The sequence below is a fragment of the Astatotilapia calliptera genome, chromosome 17, assembly GCF_900246225.1.
Source record: "Astatotilapia calliptera chromosome 17, fAstCal1.2, whole genome shotgun sequence".
NCBI classification, from domain to species: Eukaryota; Metazoa; Chordata; class Actinopteri; order Cichliformes; family Cichlidae; genus Astatotilapia; species Astatotilapia calliptera.
This window is the reverse complement of record NC_039318.1, coordinates 37,606,186-37,627,118: the sequence shown is the minus strand read 5'-3', so window position 1 is coordinate 37,627,118 and position 20,933 is coordinate 37,606,186. Positions and strand designations below refer to the sequence as shown.

General features: G+C 41.0%; 1 protein-coding gene across 4 annotated transcripts; it reads left to right on the top strand.

Annotated features, from left to right (window-relative positions):
• Positions 1 to 28: 28 nt before the first annotated feature.
• On the top strand, positions 29 to 9,215 carry acer1 (alkaline ceramidase 1). 4 transcript variants are annotated; one of them, XM_026148070.1, is made up of 8 exons: positions 29 to 1,064; positions 2,429 to 2,512; positions 2,657 to 2,769; positions 2,882 to 2,996; positions 3,460 to 3,598; positions 5,946 to 6,083; positions 6,165 to 6,302; positions 7,102 to 9,215. In XM_026148070.1, exons 3-8 carry the CDS (start codon positions 2,677 to 2,679, stop codon positions 7,277 to 7,279), a joined length of 801 nt encoding a protein of 266 aa, XP_026003855.1. In that variant the 5' UTR covers positions 29 to 1,064; positions 2,429 to 2,512; positions 2,657 to 2,676; the 3' UTR covers positions 7,280 to 9,215. The 4 variants fall into 4 exon arrangements, with proteins under 4 accessions (XP_026003855.1, XP_026003854.1, XP_026003853.1 ...); XM_026148069.1 differs by lacking the exon at positions 2,429 to 2,512 and having other exon boundaries at positions 30 to 153; positions 708 to 1,064; XM_026148068.1 differs by lacking the exon at positions 2,429 to 2,512 and having other exon boundaries at positions 30 to 374; positions 708 to 1,064.
• The last annotated feature ends 11,718 nt before the right edge of the window (positions 9,216 to 20,933 follow it).

Below are 20,933 nucleotides of genomic sequence, written 5' to 3'. Positions count from 1 at the left end.
CAGATCTTTAACCTGCGTCTCAGCAGCTTCGTTTAAAGCTGCGCAGCCTGCAGTAATTGGATTGGCCAAAGCCTCCTGATTGGTGCTGCGCCTATTTTTCTCTAAATTGTGAGAGAGATTACCAGCTCATCTGTCTCAGATTTCGTCGTAGCGGTTTGTTTTTTTTAACTTTACAGATCATAAACACTTCTACAGGTGATAAAAAACGAGATCACACTGGAGCCCATTGATTTCATCGCGGATTTGTTTGAGACTCAAACTGCAGCAGCACAGTGTCACAGTACTGCCCAAAAGAGTAAAAATGCATGCACTGAAAAACCGTAACATAAGAAGACAACGTGTAGCCTGAAATGGGAGACCGACGAGTACTTTCGGTAATATTAGGTGACTCTCCGGTAACTATTTGTAATTAAATACACGAGTACTTTTTTCCAAACAATTTCTATCGCAGGAAACGTTATTAAGCCAGTGTGCGCAGTTAATGCTTTCTTTGTTTTGAGTTAAACCATATGAATGCAACTATTTGGAGTTTCACCTTCAAGACTCGGCGTGTTCCCACCACACCTGCTCCTCCGCTGCAGGATTATGCTTTTATTTTGAAATGCGGCAGATTTGGTTGAACCTCCTTTAGGAAAAACCTGAGATTCCTCAGACAGGTGCAGCAGCTACCTGGAACACCTGTTACGGTTTTGCGTGTTTCTTTTCAGGTTTCCTCTGAACCCTCCAGTCGCCTGTCGTGTGTTTACAGCCCGTTAAAGGTTTTTTTGCCCCACATGGTCGTTTCTACGTTACCCGTTACTGCTGAGTAACCGGTTCCTGCTCTTTCCCCGGGGCCTGGTAAACTGTCAATGAAGAAAGAAAAACAAACGAGCTCATTCCAGACATTTTCTCTGTGATGACATATTGTCCCAGAGATTTGAAACCTTTTCGCGTGACCGTCAGTGACGTTACTGGGCTCGTGCTTCTGGATCGCGAGCGTTTCAAAACCCCGCCTCGTTAAATCCACCTGTTGCAGCACCTGGAGCAGAGCAGCAGTGCCGGGCTGCAGGACGACAGCATGGCAGGTAAGAGCCGGTTTCCCATTGAACACCCTGTGATGAGAAAAAAAATAAACTTTTTAATTATTGGGACACTTTTTTTTGTCCAAATATTCATATTTCGGACAAAAAGGTTTTTCCCTGTCAGGAAAACTCCGATGTTTATTCCTCAGGATGGTAATAAATAGTGATTTACTGTTACTTAATATATTGTGCTCAACTACTTTCTCGAAGTACTTGTACTTTATGCTTTTACTTCATCACCTTTACTTAATGACCTTTGAACTCAACTGCCTATTTTCCTAGTCTAGGTTATTCATACGAGTTCTAATCAACAGATAAACTGGGAGTTGTTTCTATAGATAATATTTTTCTTTCAGTGTTCAGTCGCCTGAATTACACTGTAGTACATAACAGAGTGTTATGCAGTAATATGTTAGTATTCTGACATCGATTGTTCTGGAAAACAAGTACATATATGATGAGACTTGTAATATTTCAATAGTATTACAACTTGTACTTAAAGGCGGAGTACTTCTTTTCCCATCGGTAACCACTTTATTAGGTACACCTATAAACTCTGTATTTCAGTGCAAACTCTGAAATAAGTTTATTGACACTGTTAAAAATCTGTAATTCAGATATCAACATGAAGGGTGGCGTTCTGATGACGACTTCCTGTTTAGGCTGCATAATAAACTGAGTACTTTTGAAAGCTCCAGGTAATAATTTGCTGTAGCAAATATCCAGATTCAGTAGAGACTGAAATGAGCGGCCTTGGCCTCTGTGGATATAAAAGTCATTGGGAACATTTTAGTCCCAGTTTCGAGGCCATACTGAGGTTTAAAAGCAATTCCAGCTCAAGTCCAGTGTGTATATTGTGAATGTGAACCCCCCTCCCTATTTACACTGTAAGTGTAAATAAAAGCCATATAATAATGATGCAATAAATCAAGTCCAACAAATACTGTGAACCAGGCACCATTCACACACTGCGCCACATCTGACAGCCTTCTAGGAAAGATGGCAGGTTGTGTTTTAATAGCACAGATGTCGTGCAGCGCAGGTTAAAACAGCCGTGGAAGTGTGAAGTGTCCTCATCCTACGCTAAAGTGAACCAGCAATTAAAAGGGATACAACTATGGAAATGAACTTACTGTAGTACCAAAGAGGAATTTGATATTCAAAATGACAAAAGTCCGAGTTTTAATGACCTCTGATTTAACTGGATCGTGTTGGTGTGGTGCACTAATGCTTACAAAACATTAACCATGGAGCAAAAAGTCTGTTTGTGTATACGGCGCCATTTTTATCATGTCATAAAAATATAATAAAAGTGGAGCAACGTACGCTGTCGTCTGAATCGGTCACATTTTCTGGGCTGTTTGTAGGACGTTGCTGAACATGCTGTCCGGTTGCATCGTGGGAGATGTAGGCGCCAGCAGGGACTGACATTTAAGTGAAATTGTAAAAGGGTGCGATTGGCATTTGACTGCTGGGTGGAGGGGATAATGATTTCCATAAACCACATATACAAACACCTTAATTTGACTACTGAAAAATGCAGGTGTGCTTGTTACACCAGAGTCAGCGGCCACTGTTGTCCCTGCGTCTCTCAGGTGTTCACTCCGGCGAGGGGATGGCGGGAGTTTTCTCCTATGAGAGTTCAGAAATCGACTGGTGCGAAGACAACTACAGACACTCTGAGCATGTGGTCGAGTCCTTCAACACGGTAAACTGAAAGCTTTTTATTCAGGAGACACTTGCAGTGGCGCTACCAGCCCAACAACTGCAACTCAAAGCCACACTTTGGACTGGTGATCGATTTAATGTTTTCCCTGCAGATGAGCAGCTTCATTTTCTTCATTATCTCTCCCATCATGCTCTACCTTCTGCACCCATATGCCAAAGAGAGGAGCTTGGCGATCCACCTGGTTTGGGTCATGATGATTTTTGTAGGTCAGTCCTTTCTTTCTTTCTTTATTTAAACCAACTTCAGCCGTATGTCTGCAAAATAAATCCACGAAATGTTTTGTGTTTGTGAAACAGGCTGACTCAGTATAGATGAAATAGATATCACAAGAAATGTGTTATCAAGTAGGAAGATCTGTAGCAGATGTTTGAAGCTTCTCTGAACTGACTAGGTTTTCTTAAAGCTTATGACACTAAAAGAAATACTTATTAGTTGCAACAGTAGCCGAACCAGTTTAACCAGTATGCAAGTTTAAATGTAATAACTAAAGCACGAGAAGAGAAGTCAGCTGCAAACTGGAGCTCTGCATGTCTCCCCTGCACTGCTCTTAACCATCTGTGAACGTGCAGTAACACGTCTCACTTTACCCGTTTTATACTTGTCTTCGCCTATAAAATCCTAAAAGCATGAATAATTCGACATCATTCTCTCGTTCTCTCTTCTTTGCAGGGCTGTTCTCGGCGTACTTTCACATGACTCTTAGTTTCGTCGGTCAGATGTTGGACGAGCTCTCGATCTTGTGGGTGTTGGCGGTCGGTTATGCCGTCTGGTTCCCTCGCAGACTCTTCCCTTCTTTTATAAAAGACAGGTATGTCGACCTTGTAACCATTAACCCAGCGACAGATGACTGATCTGTGTTTCGACAACTTAGTCCAAGGTCTTTGTGTCCGGCGTTTATTCGTGCCTCTGCGTGTTTCTAAGGAGATCAGTGGTCTTTCAGGATGATGCAAAACAATAACAGAGCGTTTCCAACACATGCCACTGTGAAACCTTATCCCGGCCGGACGAGGAGCCAGTTTAACAGCTCAAAGGTTCGTCATTGTCCCAAATGTGGTGGTTCAGTCTTCACCTTGATGGACACGGGGCTGTAAAAACAGAGCTCCACCCAACCTGTGTAAATATTTAAACTGCAAGGTGCGACAGGCGAATGAACATTTGATGTGTGAAACAATCCCCCTGGCATCAATAACCTCACAGTGATTTTCCAGTGTTTGATCCAGTGGGTTGCTCCTCCCGAACAGCCGAGGCCGCTGTGATTGCAGGGAAGTCTAATCGTGACGTTTTTATCATTTTGCTTCTGTGTTTTTGAATCAAACAGTATGACTGTGTAATTATCCACATAACCCCATTTTCAAAGGCTCAAGAGTCACTGGACCAACTAATGTCATTTATAATATAAGGATTGTTTTTAATATTTGGATGGAAATGAATGGGCAGCACGGTGCACGGTGGTTAGCACTGTTGCCGCACAGCAAGAAGGTCCTGAGTTCAATTCCAACATCAGGCCGGGGTCTTTCTGTGTGGAGTTTGCATGTTCTCCCCGTGTTTGCGTGGGTTCTCTCCGGGTACTCCGGCTTCCTCCCACCGTCCAAAGACATGCAGCTTGTGGGGATAGGTTAATTGGATAATCCAAATTGTCACTAGGTGTGAATGTGCGAATGAATGTGAGTGTGAATGGTTGTCTGTCCCTGTGTGTTGATCCTGTGACAGACTGGCGACCTGTCCAGGGTGTACCCCGCCTCTCGCCCTATGACAGCTGGGATAGGCTCCAGCGCCCCCCGCGACCCTGAAAAGGACAAGCGGAAGCGAATGGATGGATGGATGGAAATGAAGTCTAGAACTCATAGATGTCACCAAATATTGTGCTTTCTCCCTTGAGATGCTCTTCCAGGCTTTCACTGCAGCCACCTTCAGTCGCTGCTCTGTTGTGTTGACATGGTGACTGGCTTGGCTGTTGAAGAATAGTCATGATCCATTTGCACTACAAACACTGTGTGAGCAGAGAGTACAGCCCTGCACGCTTCACAGTTCGTTCTGCTACTTCTATCGGCAATCACGTGATCAATAAACGCCAGTGACAGCTGTGCAAGCGCTTAGATGTTTTCCTGTAATGTAGCCTTTTTGTTCTTGAATGTAGCCGTGCTGGACGCCTTGTTGCAAACTTACTGTATTTCCATTCATGAAGGCATGTCTTGATATTAGACCTTTACCTTCAGTGGTCTTTCAGGCCTTTTCAGGCATTGCTGAACTGGCCGGATTGTTGATTTGGCCACTCGTAAAGTTTCTTCACTTGCATCAACATATCTTTGACCGTCACATTAAGAAAGAATTCCTGTTAAAAGCTCCCAAATGATAATTCAACACTGAGACTCGACTCCAGTTCTTATATCTGCTGAATTTGTCACGACGTAGCCGAGAAACCAGCCTCACCTGGTTCACCTGCTTGTCAGCTACTTGTCCAGTTACTCACGAGCCTCTGACGACAGCGGCCGCGTATAAAAATGGCAGGACTTTGGTTCAAACTGTCCAACTAAACCTGAAAGTCCACGTTTGAATGTTTTATTTAAAATCTGCATTTAAAAGCTGCATCCTTGTCCACAAACGTGCAGCCCTGACTGTAAGTCACAGAGCTCAGGTGAATGAGTGCACATCGCTGCTCCTGATCCTAAAGAAACAGTTTTTATTCAGGACTTTTTCTGCAAATTCTGTCTTTTATGAATGTATACAAAGACAAATTCTGTTAAAAGGCAGAGTTGGGAATTAGCTGTCGAGTGTAGCAGGAATCCACATACAACACAAAATTACTTTTGGACCTGCGTTTATCAGGTAATCACAACTTTAGATAAAAAGGCCTCCCAGTTATTGCACACGAAGAATGCTCAATGACGAGTTTATTTATTAGAAGTGTGAGTATAGGGAGGACAACCTGTTTTTCAGGTTTTCTTTCATGGTTTGCTAGACTGCTGTAACAATCATGTTTATTCACTTTGCACCCATCCAAACCAGCCTCACAGAATGCTTTACACAAAGCATGTGGTGAAATCAAACCCGTGAGTCCGTACGGGCTGGAGTACGATGCTAAAATAAAACTAAACGTCTGTTTCAAGTCTGCTTCAGGTGCGTGTTTATTTCCGTCTCTGTGCGCTCCAACGCAGATCCACGTTTTCAAAGCTCGTCCTGGTGATCACGGTCATCAGCTCGGTGTCGTCATTCGTCAAACCTACGGCCAACGCCTACGCGTTAAACTGCTTCGGCCTCCATCTGCTTTACACTCTGATTACGGAGATGAAATGGTAAGAAAAAGACACGTGAAAACCTGATTGTGCACTTTGCCGTTTGATTTCCTGCGATCATCCATTTTCCGTCATTCTCAGCTGCACTGACCAGAAGGCTCTGCGACTCGCCAAGCTGTCGATCGCTCTGTGGGTGCTCGCCATCTCCTGCTGGCTCGGTGACCGCTTTGGCTGCAGCTTCTGGCAGAGGATCAACTTCTGCTACCTGCATGGTTTTTGGTAAGTCCTGGCTTCCCGTTCATTTCTTTTATTTCTTTATCTTCACTTGTCTGCATGTTTGTTTCATATCAACAAGATGAATTACTGTCTTGATGCATGCTCAATCATCCAGGTCAGTAAATCCCAAAAAGTTGATTCTGTTGTCAGTGGGAGAAACGTTTCGTCATACAGGGGACGTCTTCAGTCTCAGCTGACTGCAGGTTTCCAACCTTTTAAACAGGACATTTGCACAATGACTGAAACCAGCCCACTGAAGGAACGATGGGCTGTGAGCTCAGTTCCTCGATCATCAATCAAGAGATGCACCCTTAGGCCCCTCCTCCATTCAGAGATGGTCTTTCCCTTTTCACATTAATGGCCTCCTTGACTCCGCGCTCAAACCAGCGTTCCTCCCTGTCCAGGATGTTACATCCTCCTCCTTGAAAGAGTGATCAAGGAACTGACCTCACAGCCCATCGTTCCTTCAGTGGGCTGGTTTCAGTCATTGTGCAAATGTCCTGTTTATAAGGTTGAAACCTGCAGTCAGCTGAGACTGAAGACGTCCCCTGTATGACGAAACGTTTCTCCCACTGAAAACGTCCTGATGAACAGAATCAACATTCAGATGAATTCCTGAATGAAAATGAAAAGATGAGTTTACTGTAACATTAGATCAGCATTTGCAAACTTTGGTACCGTGAACCCCGACCTCCAGTCTTGGGATCGTTTATCCACCGTGAACGCATCATGAACAGGCCCCATTTTTAGGACAAAAATGGTTCGTGTCTTTGTGTTGACCTTCGATTTATCCGTCCTTCAGGCACATTCTGATTGTGATAGCTGTAGCCTACGGCAGCACGCTGATAGCCTACCTGGATGCCAACTACGAGATACCGTACTCGCTGCCTGGACTGCAGTACTGGCCCTGTGATAGATGGGCTGTTGGATTACCTCACATCGTCCTGAAAGGCAACTCCAAGACTGAGAAACGGTGCTGACGACGTGAAAATCTAATTTAACTCTGAAAGAACATTTCTGTTAGTTTACTCAACTTCTGCAATCGTGAAAAAGATCAATACCTGCTTTTCGCCTTCTTACCAAAAGCACATCACCACCAACGTTGTCAACCCCCCAAACCTGACTGACACATATTTTAACACTCGGGTTAACGCTGGACGACAAATAAACCCCGTCCGAACCTGAAAGTGTATTATTTTAAACCATGGCAGGATAACTGAATGTGTACAGCGTGCAAACGAAATCATCGAGGTTAGAAATCCCTCAAATCCAGAGTCAGACGGGGTAAGAGGAGGGGGGTTTCCAAAGCTTCCTGCACTGCAAGACAGTATAACAAGACAAGATGGCACGTGTGTTTTGCTTTTGCTACTTTAAGCTTTTTAAATTAGTTTAATTTATTTAAAACATGAAAATGAAACAAGACTTGTTGTAATATACAACACCTCTGGAGGGCGCTGTATAAAGCACAGTGTAAATGCGTCAGTGCAACGATTTAAAACCAATAAAGTGTAAAGCAGTGTCAATTTATATATTTAATCAAGGTTAAATATGTTACTTACACTTATGTAAAGTATGAGTTTATAGTTATTTTCATTGTTAGCTATGCAATCGCCTGAAATACAGTAATTAGTGTATCAATTACATGGTCACAGATTACTTTTTAGCCTTTAAATTCATATTTCTAACACAGAAAGGGCACTACTTTAACTGGAAACTTTGACCTTTATTTATCTTTTCAACGCATGATTGTTTTATTTAAACACTTGCTTGAACAGTAAAAACTATAGTTGTAAATTAGTGCTGGAAACAGAGCCCTGTGACTGCAGAGGGTCAAAGATGGCTGAACTTTTGTGGATGTGCACGTGATAAAAGTGCGGTTTTACTGAAACATGTTTCACCTTTTAAGACAATGAGCTTTATAAATCCGTGTGCAGTGATCTTTAATGTTGGACTCATGTAAATGCTCTTACTTTGTTTATCAGGATACAGATGCACTGTGACTGTATGTTTTGTTATGATAAAATTATTGCTTTACCAAGAGGGCAAAAAAACAAATCTTGGCTTTAAGTGCTACAGAGAAACGTGTTTACATTAAAAATACCTCAGTGTGTGACACCGGTGCGCCCCGTCCTCGTGGCTCGTAACCTGCGCTCAGTTTTGTCCCATTTTCAGTCACTAAAATGTTTCAGTTCATAAACTTAAGTTATCTCTCTGAGCCGTTTCACTGGGGAAATGCTGCTGAAATATGACTCTACAGTTCATAACACAAGCCAGGCTCAGAGCAGCCTGTTACACGCCTCTTTGCTCTTTTGTTTTTTCCTTAGGTTGAGAATAGCAACCATAGATCATTTATGTAAACAAATACAGGCATCGTTTTCATTTTAGTGTGCAACACTGACCTCGTGTGGATGAAGAGATGACAGCAGGTGACGGCTTTCAGCCAAGTATCAGAGAAGCATTAATTTCCTTCACGACAAAATAAATTCTCGTGTAGCTTTTTTTTTCCTGACTGAAAACTCTCCGTTCACTTACAGAAATGTTTGTGCACAAGTCGAGGGTCACCAGGATTTAAGAGATGAGGCTAATCACTAATCAGTATGGACTTTTCGACTTCACCATGATATGGGATTTTCTTTTTCTTTTTCTTTTTGTTTGTTTTGTAATATTTGAATCTTTTCTTTTTTTCTTTTGGTTCAGCTTTGTTAATGAAAATTTCTCAGATTGAAAAAACGGGAGCAATAATTTACCTTTACTGAAACGTCCCACGGCTAATGTCCAAACAAAATCCAAAGAAAGGTTAAGATCAGCTGGGTTAGATCATTTATTCAGAGAGATACTTTATGTTTTCTGGAAATATATTTGTGCAGATTTGATATAAATTCATCTGTAATTTAAATAAAGATCTATGTTACCTGAGTGAAATCTGTGGCTCATTGTTTCTGGTTGTCTTTGAGTCTCCTGCGACATTTCTGGTTGGTATCTGAGAGTCTGTGTCTGACAGCCAGATGGGATTTTCTTCCTCAGATTTAATTGAGAGGCAGGCTGGATCAGTTTGAGTGGAGGGAGACGAAGAGGAGGCACCAGCTTGGTGAGAGAGTGGTGACCTTCTGTCTGGCCGAGGCCCCGGTAATCTCACTTCAAAGTCCGAGCACCGCAGAGACTTGACTGTGGTGAGCCTTCATTCCCATCTGTATGAAAGAAGAAGAAAAAACAGTTTTCTTTGTCAGATGAAACATGACATGGACATCTGAGGCAAAGTAATGTGACCTGTTGAGCCAGGGGTAACATGCATTTGTCGACTGAAATGCAAACTGTCAGGATTTTTGATTAGTATGTTAAAAGTGTTATAAATGCAGGGCTCCAATGTTCCCATGTTTATTATTACCACATCACATGATATTAGTACTTCTACACTAAGGGGTCACGTGCCAGAGTGGCTGATTAAACGAGAGAAAGAATGTATGCAGGAAGTGAGATACGAGCCAAAGATGAGACGGAAAAAAAGAAATCAGGAGAGCGAGTGTGACCTTCTGAACAGGAAGCCAGAAGTCTGTTTCCTCACTGGGTCCTTGGGAGCCATGAGTGTATTTTAAAAACACTACATTTATTTGATGGTTCTGACGATGTTGAAGAGATTGTGAGTTTGTGGGTCTCAGTGACATAAACGCTGAAGAAGTGTGTTATTGAGCTTTTCTGTTTCGTGTTTTTGCAAATAACCTCCAGGAGTCGTCATTTACAACAAAGATAATGTTCCTTACAAAAAGCGATCACTTTATACAAAAGAACTGAGAATCAAAAGTACCTCATGCCTTCCTCCATCAGCCCAAACCGCTGCTTGTCTGTCTGTCTCTCTGTGTTACCTTGTGTTGGACTGGTGCACCACACCTCTTGCACTAGAAACTGGAAGAGGGTTCCCAGGCGATTTAAAAAAAAAATAGAGGGATGTATTGAAGTATCATGGTTTTCCAATATAATTTTATAAGTTTCATATAGTGTTGAGTGTTTGTGATGTCAGATTGGAAGTGAATGGGAGTAGAAAGAAGAGCACAGAAGAACTGGGCGGAAGGCGGAAACAAAATCTGCAATATGTTGGATAATTTTCAGCATTTCACTTTGGGAATACACTCACTGGCCTCTTTCTGGGTACACCTCACTGGTACCAGGCAGGCTCCTGAATTCTTCATGGTACAGATTTAACACCATGCTGGAAACATTATTCATTTTGGTCCATGTTGACATGATGGCATCACATTGTTACGTCGACTATCAAAATCGTCGATGACTAATTTAATAGTCGACGCGTCGTTTGAAGCTTTGTAAGATCCCAAAAGACGCAGGAATAAGTAGCAGGATTTAAGAGTGTAATAACGGACTGAAACAGAAGATGGCAGCACTGCATGTACAAGGATGTCAGCTGCCGTTAAACCCCGAAGAAGAAGTAGCTGTGTCCCAGTCAGAATTCATAGCGCAGCCCAGCCAGTGTTGCCAACTTAGCGACTTTGTCGCTATATTTAGCGAGTTTTCAGACCCCTTAAAAAAAGACGTGAAAGCGCTACTCTCAACAAGCAGCGGGTGCTGTAACGCAGTCAGTTCTTCTTTTACTCTTTTACTCTTATGCTGTTTTGTGGATCACAAGGTTTAAAACTACTTATAAACACACACACAAAGTAACTCCACCAGAGCGCCTATTTCGGGTCACTTTTGCCGGTCCAAGCCCGGGTAAAGGAGCAGGGTTGGAATTGTGACATTAAAAAAAAAAACAATAATTGCTAAAAGAAATTTAATTTGTAGTTCTAAATAAACTCTAAATGCATTTAGGACGTTTTTTACTCACTTTATGTCTCTTCCACGATGTTATTTCTCTCTCCAACAACATAGGTTAGATTAGGATGACCAATTATGCAATTTAGGCGATGACGTCATTTAGCGACTTCTAGGACAGCCAATAGCGATTTTCCTTACTGAGGAGTTGGCAACACTGAGCCCAGCTCAGTTTCCAACAATGGCGGCAGCTAGTTAGTTTTAACTTTACTCTTATTATTCTTTCTGGGTCACAAAATAAACGTTTAACATATTTTCAGGCGAGAATGTAGCTGTGTAAACCTCAAATATCTGCTCAGTTTATCAAGACACCGCATATTTTCAAAAGCGCTCCGACGTTTTCGGAGACGTCTGTTACCCACTAGCTCGATAGTTAGCCGGGGGCAAGGTCACTAGAGCGGTGAGAACACCGGACTCCCGGCAAATCGTTTTCAAACCCACCGCCGTCTTTCGCTACTCAGGTTAAACATGATATATGAGTCACTTAGATAACTTAAAATGTTATTGTTTGGCTTTTTTCAGTATTTTATTTGTTCCTGAGTAAATCGGTTTGGCTGAGATTAAAGTTATAGTTTTTACACAGCTGAATAAACGTCAAGCAGACAGCTGATTATCAGAAGTGTGAGATGCTCAAGAATTTACTCCTGTGTCCTGTTATATTTTAGATAGCAAGCAGTTTATTAAACTTCACCGAAACAATCTGCAAATTTCATTAAAATTTAAGGAAGTCAGACTTGAATTTTGAAATGAAATTATACCAAACTTTTTTTTTTAGAGAATTTGGCTATATTCCATTCAACACAGTGCAAATGGCTTGTAACTGAAAAACTAAAATGTACAAAAATGGTCCCAGGGCCTCAGAAGGGTTAAACTATCATCTTGTCTTTATTTTTAGTTAGCACAGACCTTAAACACTTCAAGCTGTAAGCTAATGATAGTTATATAAGAGCAGATGCTGCCGGTGCAATAAGCTGTACTTTTACGTCCAATGGATGATGATCTGATTAGTCGACTAATCGCAAAAATAATCTGTGACTAGTCGACTATCAAAATAATCGTTTGTGGCAGCCCTACTCCACATCCATAATGCAACACTTCCACCCCACCACATCCCAAAGGTGCTTGACTGGATTAAGATCAGTTTTGTCCTGATTTGATTTGAGCTTTGCGACATTGTGAGATTATCCTGCTGGAAGTAGCCGTCAGAGGATGTGTACACTGTGGTCGTAAAGGGACGGACGTGCTCAGCAGCAGTACTCCTGCACCATTACACCACCAACAGCAACCTTACCTGATGATACAAGACAGGATGGATTCATTCTTTTGTGAATTTACACCAAATTCTGACCCTGCTGTCTGACTGTCACAGCAGACGTCAAGACTAATCAAACCAGGCGATGTTTTTTTTTATTCTCAGTTTCCTGTGCTTAGCTGACTTACTGTTTCCTTCTGCCCTGTTAGTTTGATGCCAAAGATCTGCCATTCGCCAAAGATTTTCTGTTTTTTGCCCGTTCTCTGTAAAGCTCAGAAATGGTTGTGCAGGAAAATTCCAGTACTTCAGTATATTATGAATATTCAGACTATTTCAGAATACTCAACACTACTATCCATGTCATGAAATGTACATGCACTGAATACATGTACCTAACAAAGTGTTTTTAGGTGTTATCATATTGTCAGCAGTGGATAATTAACCAGTCTGAAGCACAACCACACAGACAATAGGACAGAGAACATGCACGGATCAAAGGAAATGAAATATGAAAATAAAAACCCAAACAAAACCTTAATACAGCAGCACAGAAGTTGGTATCCTGAGAAACAACAATAATAATAATATGAAGTAATCACTGATTAAATTTGGGAAAAATATAATCCAGGGACGTGTGATGTTTATTAATCAGTCAAACCTGGAAAAAAATAACTTGGCTACAGTAGATAGAAATGAGGATAAGGAGTTTATTTTAAACTAACATATGGCACAGAAATATATTAGTCACCATTAGAATCCTGTACAAACGTATACAGATGTTGTAGAGGCTTTTATTATACCAGACTTTAATATAAAGAAGGCAAAAGGATCAATGATGGACTTTCAGTATACACAGGAAAATGGTTGCAATATTATTAACTGTCCAGTGGGTTGAAGACACGAGACCATTAAGATCAGTAATTTGTTCAGATTCCAGTTCATCGTTAGTAAGTTTACAATGCAACCATGCAGAAAGTCGACCAGAAATCTTAATAGAAACTCAACAAACACCATGCAGAGTAAACATAACAGGACTAATGATTAACTTTTGTATGGCCACCAGCATATTATAGTGTTAAGGGAAATGAAATGGCAGATAAGGCTGCAAAAAAGAGCCACTGGAAAAAGATTAGTGCAATTAATTATCAGCTGTAGTAAAACAGAAATAAAAAAATCAATTAGAACAGAAAATAAAGGAGAGATTGCAAAAATAATGGGAGAAAGAAAGGAAAGGACGGTGGTTTTATAAAATCCAAAGGAAAACTGGAGAAATGAGAAACAATCATTTCACGTCTCAGATTTGGGCACGCTGGGATAAACGGAACACTTTTCATTTTAGGGAAACATTGCACCGGAATATGCGAGCGCTGTGCTGAGACAGTAGCTCATGTTATATTACACTGACAGGAGTGTGAGGAAGAAAGAGAAGACAACTGATTCAAAACCTAAATACAATCAAACTCAAACTAGATTTAATTGGATTTGCTTAGAAATAACTGAAGTACTAAAAGCTATCGAGCAATATTTAACTAGCATGATAGGATCTAATCCTTAAGTGACAGTCTGGTCTGCTCTCCATACCAGTTGGTGGCGGTAATGCACGAAGTCGTTGTTTGTCAACCGCCAATAAACACCAAGAAGAAGAAGAAGAAGAAGAAGAAGAAGGCGCTAACTTGAGCTCCGGTTGGTGGCGCTAATATACCATAACCACACTGATGACGACGACGAAGAAGAAAATAATGGAGCGCTCTCTCTTGATTTCAACATCGTTTTTGTTTTGTTTTTTATTTCTATTTCATCTATTCATAAATAACAGATATCAGTGGTTTTTATTATAATTTTGTCGTGTCATGTACACGAAGGGGAGCGAAAAACGGAGGCTGGGCAGATGCTCCACGAAGAAACACGAAGAAACAGGTAACAGGTAAACCTCAGTGGCTGCTGCTCAATGTTCGACAGGGAGCTGTGACACTGACTGTGTATATTTTAGTGTTTCTCGGTGGAAGAAGTTCCGGTTAGAAAGGGAAGGAAAGGTTTTTAATATGTATATGTATATATATGTAAGGCGCTAACTTGAGCTGGGGGGCAGGTAGGGCACTAACAGGAAAAAGGTTGGTACAAAGACAAACTTTCGTTTCTTATTCTCATTTAAAATGTCTAACTTTTAATAAATATTTCTCTGAATCTTACACCCAAAGTTTGAATCTGATGTAAAATGTATAGAAGTCCATTACTGTATATAGTAACTATTAAGTTTAATATATACCCTAGTAAGCAATAGTACTTTTTCCTTTGGCAACCATCTGTGCAGTCTGCAGTTCTGTTGAAGAAAGATGTTGAATCTATTTAATTATTGTGGAAAAATAAATGATTTCTGTGCATTTTTTATTTATTTATTCATTTTTTGCATGTACATTAAATTAAAGTTGACTATGTCGATTAAGCATCACGAGGCAGGGGGGGGGTGTCCCTATTTTTTTTTCTGGAAGTTGGCAACCCTATTAGTTAGGTTGTTTAATATTTCTGCTAAGCTCTCTTTAAAATTTAGAATAGGGAGGATGGTGTTGGTTTAAGTTTGCAGTGTATTTTTTGCATATATATATATATATATATGTGTGTGTGTGTGTGTGTGTGTGTGTGTGTGTGTGTATCAGAGGACTTCATCTACGGGGGCCAAAGACTGCTACCGCAGTTCAAGGGAAGGTAATAGACAGCCTAGTTATCATACTTTTACATCCACACATTTCTAGGCCAAAGTAAACATTTTATAATACACATTTTATATACAAGGAAATAGATCTGTTACTTTAAGGCCACTTGAAAAATGACCAAAAAAACCTATTTTGCATGGTTGCAACGTTCCAAGTAGAGCTTCAACATGCAACAAGAAGAAATGGGAGTGAGGCAAAACATTTTTTTGAGCAATTTATTGAAAACAACTGTTAAACTGAAACAGGCTGTTTTACAGCTGATCAAACGTTTAGGACCACTTGCCTTTAAAAGGCAAAATCTGTGCAAAAATGGGGATTCATTGTCCTTTTCTGTCAGGCAGTCACACTGTCATGACGCTCTGATGGCTAAGGAAAAAAAAAAGTTCCCTTTTTAAACGTGGTCGGGTTGTTGAACTGCATAAGCAGGGTCTCTCACAGCACGCCATCGCTGCTGAGGTGGGATGCAGTAAGACTTTCATTTCTTAAATGATCCTGAGGGTTATGAAACAAAAACTCAAGTGGAAGACCCAAAAAAAGTCACCAGCACTGAGCTGGAGGATCCAACTGGCTGTCCGTCAAGACACTGGACGATCCTCGACCCAAATTAAGGCCGTTACTGGCGCCGACTGCAGCCCCATAACAATCAGACGGCACCTGAGACTGAAGGGCTTCAAAAACAAAAAAACGTCTTTAAAGGCCTCGTCTCCTTGAACGCCACCAGAGAACGCCAACGAGAGCACCAAGCATGGGACACTGAAAGGTGGAAGAACGTTTAAGTGGTCTTAAACTTTTGATCAGGACTGTAGTACCTCATGAAATACAGTCCTGATCATGATCACGTCTGTTTTTCAGATCAACAGTGGACAACAACAGTTACTTCAAGGCATTTAATAATGTAAGGTAACCCCTTACAAAATTAGAGATGGGAAACAGTGGGAAAGAAGAATTCCCTTTTTACAGGAAGAATCCTCCAGCAGAAGCTCGGGGAGGGATACATAACATTACAACATCAGGACAAAATTCAGTTTCAAATGAGGTAAATTAATAGTTGTTGGTTTAATGTACAGTTTTTATGAAAATTTATTTTCCCCTTCTTTCACGAGCTGCTGCCAGCAGTTACAGATTTCTTTAGATGGTCAGTTTTATTAATGCATGTACTGCACATACACGACCTCTGAGTAGTTTTATAGCCATTTAGCAGCAGAGCTGTAAATAACGATGTAATTTTGCTACTTGCTGTTACTTAGTATTGATATTTCCTCACAGCAGAAGCTTTCCACTTTTGTTGTGTTATAGCACATTTCACACACCTACTACTCTCTATCAAAATATAGTCAAAGTGCTAAAACCACAGTTATGTACCAGCAGATAATGATCATTTTACCAAACACAGACATTTTGCTGTTACTTTTATTGCTGTGCATATTAACGAGCTTAGCTCTCATATTCTGGATCGTACTAGATAATGTGCAAATCGATCTGAGAAGTTTGTGTTTTCAATTGATAAGAAGAGTTTATCTTACTACTTCTGCTGCATAACAGGAAAGAAAGACGGGGAACATAAGTTAGCACTGGATATTAGCCAAAGAAAAACATCATCTTTAATATCAGTGTAGCAGCATCAAGCTGTTTGTGTGTTTGCACAGAACAGTGAAGGTTCGCCTGAGGAGTGAGTGCAAATCAGTTTGTCATTTGTGAATTTTGTTTACAGTTTCTTCAGCTTTTCATTTTCTAAAACTGAATTTCTCTCTCTGTGCGAGCTCCTGCGTTCTGCTCTCGTCATTAGTTGTGAAATGCTCGAGTGTTGCAACTTCATCAAAGGGAGTAATGCAGAAGTCACATATCACTTAGTGTCACGCCTATTGGAACAATATGTGTACGGTAAAAACCCTACAATAATAGAGAGTGACTACATGCACTCTGAGATGCTAATCTTTCACAACCCCAACAGGAGGATTCGAGAGAAGTCTGATCAAAGCTGGTGAGGCTAAACGACACGGGCTAATCAACAGGACAGAAAACTGAATTTACACTAATCCAGTTCCTAGAGCAGGTCCCATGTATTTTCAAAAAACAAATGTGGCACAAAAGTGCCAAAAAGCACAAAATATCCAAGGACCAAATTGGAGTCACTGGGCGGGGCTACCACAGGAAATTCACCACTGATTGGCAGATGCAGTTACTATGTAACAATTGGCTCTCAGACCTGTCAAAATGTGGGCTAGTTCTGAAGACACACTGGCACCGTGTTGTTGGAAATGAGATATATATGAGTGACTGTAGTCGGTCAGAAACAAATATTTTCTGTCTTCAGGTTGTTTGTAACAGAAATGCGCTCTCTCACTTTGAGATATTTATGGGGATAAAGTTGCATTAAAGCCCAGTCCAGACTGCTTGATGGCCCCGACAGAGGTTTATAATAATAATAATGATAATGAACTTTATTTATAAAGCACACTTAAAACCAAGGGTATGCCAAGGTGCTTAACAAGTAACATAGAGAATAAAAGGAACATAATAGAAATGGGACCAAAGCAAGTACTAGGTTTGCAAGCAAATAGCTGTCACTGATACATAGGAAAGCAGCAGATACAGAACAAACAAGGAATTAAATGAGCATAAAAGTGCATCATATAAAATCATAAAAGAAATGTTAACTAGAGGGAAAGGCAAGATTGAATAAGTGGGTTTTTAGTCGTGATTTAAACAGTGCAATAGAATCAAAGGCGTGGATATCAAGAGGACGGGTATTCCACCGTACCGGGGCAGCCAGTGCAAACGCACGGTCACCCCGAGATTTCAGCCGAGATCTAGGTTGCGGCAGAAGTAGTTGAGTGGCAGATCTAAGTGTTCTAGCAGGAGAATGCGGCCTGAGAGGTTCACTAAGATAACTCAGCGCTAATCTATTAATAGTTTTGAATGTAAGGAGTAATATTTTAAATTGAGTACGGTACTTTATGGGTAGCCAGTGCAAGCCAGCTAGAATACAGCAAAATTTCCTGGTACCAGTCAAAAGGCGGGCTGCTGCATTTTGGACTGTTTGCAGTCTAAGAAAAAGAGAAGAGGGACGACCGTAGTGCAAGGAGTTACAATAATCCAACCTGGAGGTCACAAAAGTGTGAATAAGCTTCTCCAGGTCCTCATGCAGAACATAATGCCTAGCCTTAGAGATAAGGTGCAGTTGGTGGAAGCTAGATCTCACTACAGCAGACATTTGCTTATCGAGTTTGAGCGAGCTATCCACCAGTACACCCAAGTTACTGACATAGTCACAGGAAGAGCTAGCAAAGGAACCCAGGGCAGCACAGAGTTCGACACAAGGGATTTTACTGTTGAACACCACAGTCTCAGTCTTCTTATCGTTTGAAACGAGGGAATTACTCAGGAACCATTCTTTGACCTCCCGCATGCATTCTTGAAAGTAGTGCAGGGACACAGCAAGGTCGTCAGTAAGTTCAAAATAGATCTGTATGTCGTCGGCGTAACAGTGGAAGGCGATATTGTATTTTTCAAAGATTGCACCTAGAGGGAGCAAATACAACGAAAAGAGAATAGGGCCTAAAACTGATCCTTGAGGTACACCGCAGCAGACTGGTGCAGAGGAAGTGGAGAAGGTGCCTAAGTTAACTGATAAGGATCTATCAGCAAGGTATGATTTAAACCAGTCGAGGGCAGTGCCTCTAATACCCACAGTGTGCTCAAGTCTTAGTAATAAAATGTTATGGTCCAGCTCATCAAAAGCCAAAGAGAGGTCCAATAAAACTAGGATCATAGAGCGTCCAGTATCAGTAATTACAAGAATATCATTAAGAACTCTAACCAACGCTGTTTCAGTGCTATGCAATGGCTTAAAAGCAGATTGAAATTTCTCAGCAATATTGTTCGTGTCCAAGTACGCCTGGAGCTGGGAGAGAACTAGTCTCTCCAGGATTTTTGGCAAGAACGAAAGCTTAGAGATCGGTCTGTAGTTTAAAAGGTCATAACAGTCAGAGTTTCTTTTTCTAAGAATCGGGTGGACTACAGCATGTTTAAAGGCCAAAGGAACACAGCCTGAGAGCAAGGAAAGGTTCATAAGAAATAGGATACTAGGTCCAATTACATCACAATAGTCCTTAGCTATGTGAGATGGAAGAATGTCAAGCACAGTATTGGTGTTATTCATTTGATTAACTAGCCGCTTAAGAGACAAAAGTGATGTCAATATAGCTTCAGAAACTCTTGTATAAATTAATGTACGAACCACACGTTATCTCAGTAGCAGATAAGGTGAGCAGCAGCCATCTTGGTTATTTACAAAAGATCCACAGCATCCTCAGTGTATTTCCATCAAACCTGCCCTGTATTAGATGAATGTTTGTGATTGGCCTGACACAAACAGGGCTGTGTGGAAATGTGCAGACGGATGCCTTCTGCACGAGCTAAAGAAACATGAGCTCTCTTATTCATTTGGTTCCCAGGCTATATTTATTATCCCCCCCCCCCCCCCCCCCCACCTTTTTTTTTAAATAAACAGTATAAGATATTGTTTTTGGTTGTGTGCGAATTTTTGTACAGAAATAAGTTTCCTGCCTAAAGAAAAATTGTGTTTGGTTTCTCAGATTGGCTCAAGTTCAGCTCACCAAAAGCCGGAAGCGATTTAATAAGGCACACACTAAATGGGAGTGGTGAGTGACTGGATCTGTTATGGCAGTGCCATTTAGAAGAAACCTCTCCTCGCTGCAGCCGTGTTGGTAATATCAGATAGAAAAATAAATAAATAAAAGCTCCTTAAATGCATGGTGACTTTTCTTTCCCCTGAAAGTTTTACTTCTATCTTTGCTGTTGTGAAATCCTCCTGTAAATTCAGGCTGCCATGTCTGCTCCTTATGTCTCTTTTAAGCCTTTTGTGGATCCGGATGTTCTCTTTATTGAGGAATCCACAAACAAAGCTGAGCAACCTGTTTATTTAAAAAGGCCCATGCTGTGTGTGAAATGTGTGCAACTTTGTCTTTGTGTCTCTTGCTAAATGTTCGTGATTGTTATTTAAACACTCCCTCTCCTCTTCCTCTGTTCACCACAGGGCAGACAGATAGACAACCACACACTTTCACAACTTACTTAAAGACTAATTTATTATTTTGTTTTGTTTTTTTCATTTCCAATACCCAGTTTCCTGGGAAAATATTATATTTTCAACTGTGAATCACCAGATTTGTTGTATTTCTGTTCTGTGTACCAACACTGTTTGTTATTCATTTGTTACTCCTCTGTTCTCTGTTTTCTTGTCTCCCATCTCTAATCTGTTGCTCTAACATTTTTGTTCACTGCATCTTTCATTTCTCTCAAACACACACGTATCTATCCTTTCCATTCCAGGTTATTGGCTGTACTTGTCCTGCTGATTTAACTATAGTAAAACTCTGTTATCTGTAAATCTGGTGGGATTTTGTCTTTCACTGCATGTTGAAAAGGGGATTTTAAAGGTTGACATCTCAATATAAGCTGGACATGTCTGACAGCCTGGTCGTACTTCTTTTCCTCAAATTTGACTGAGAGGCAGGCTGGATCACTTTGAGCGGCAGGAGAAGGAGAAGGGGAGGCATCAAGCCAGTGAGAGAGTGGTGACCTTCTGTCACAGAGCTGAGGCCCGATAATCTCACATCAAAGTCTCAGCTCAGACTTGACTGCAATGGGCCCTAACTCCCTGAGTCTGTATAAAAGAAACGTCTTCAATTAGAAGACATAGCGCTTTCTTTTCAGATGAAACTTTTGAAATGGAGCTAGTGCACCGAGCCAGTCGAGACATAGTCGTCTAAGCTCATTACAGCCACCTGGGGAGTTGGAGCTTTGGGCAAAATTAAGTTTATTCAG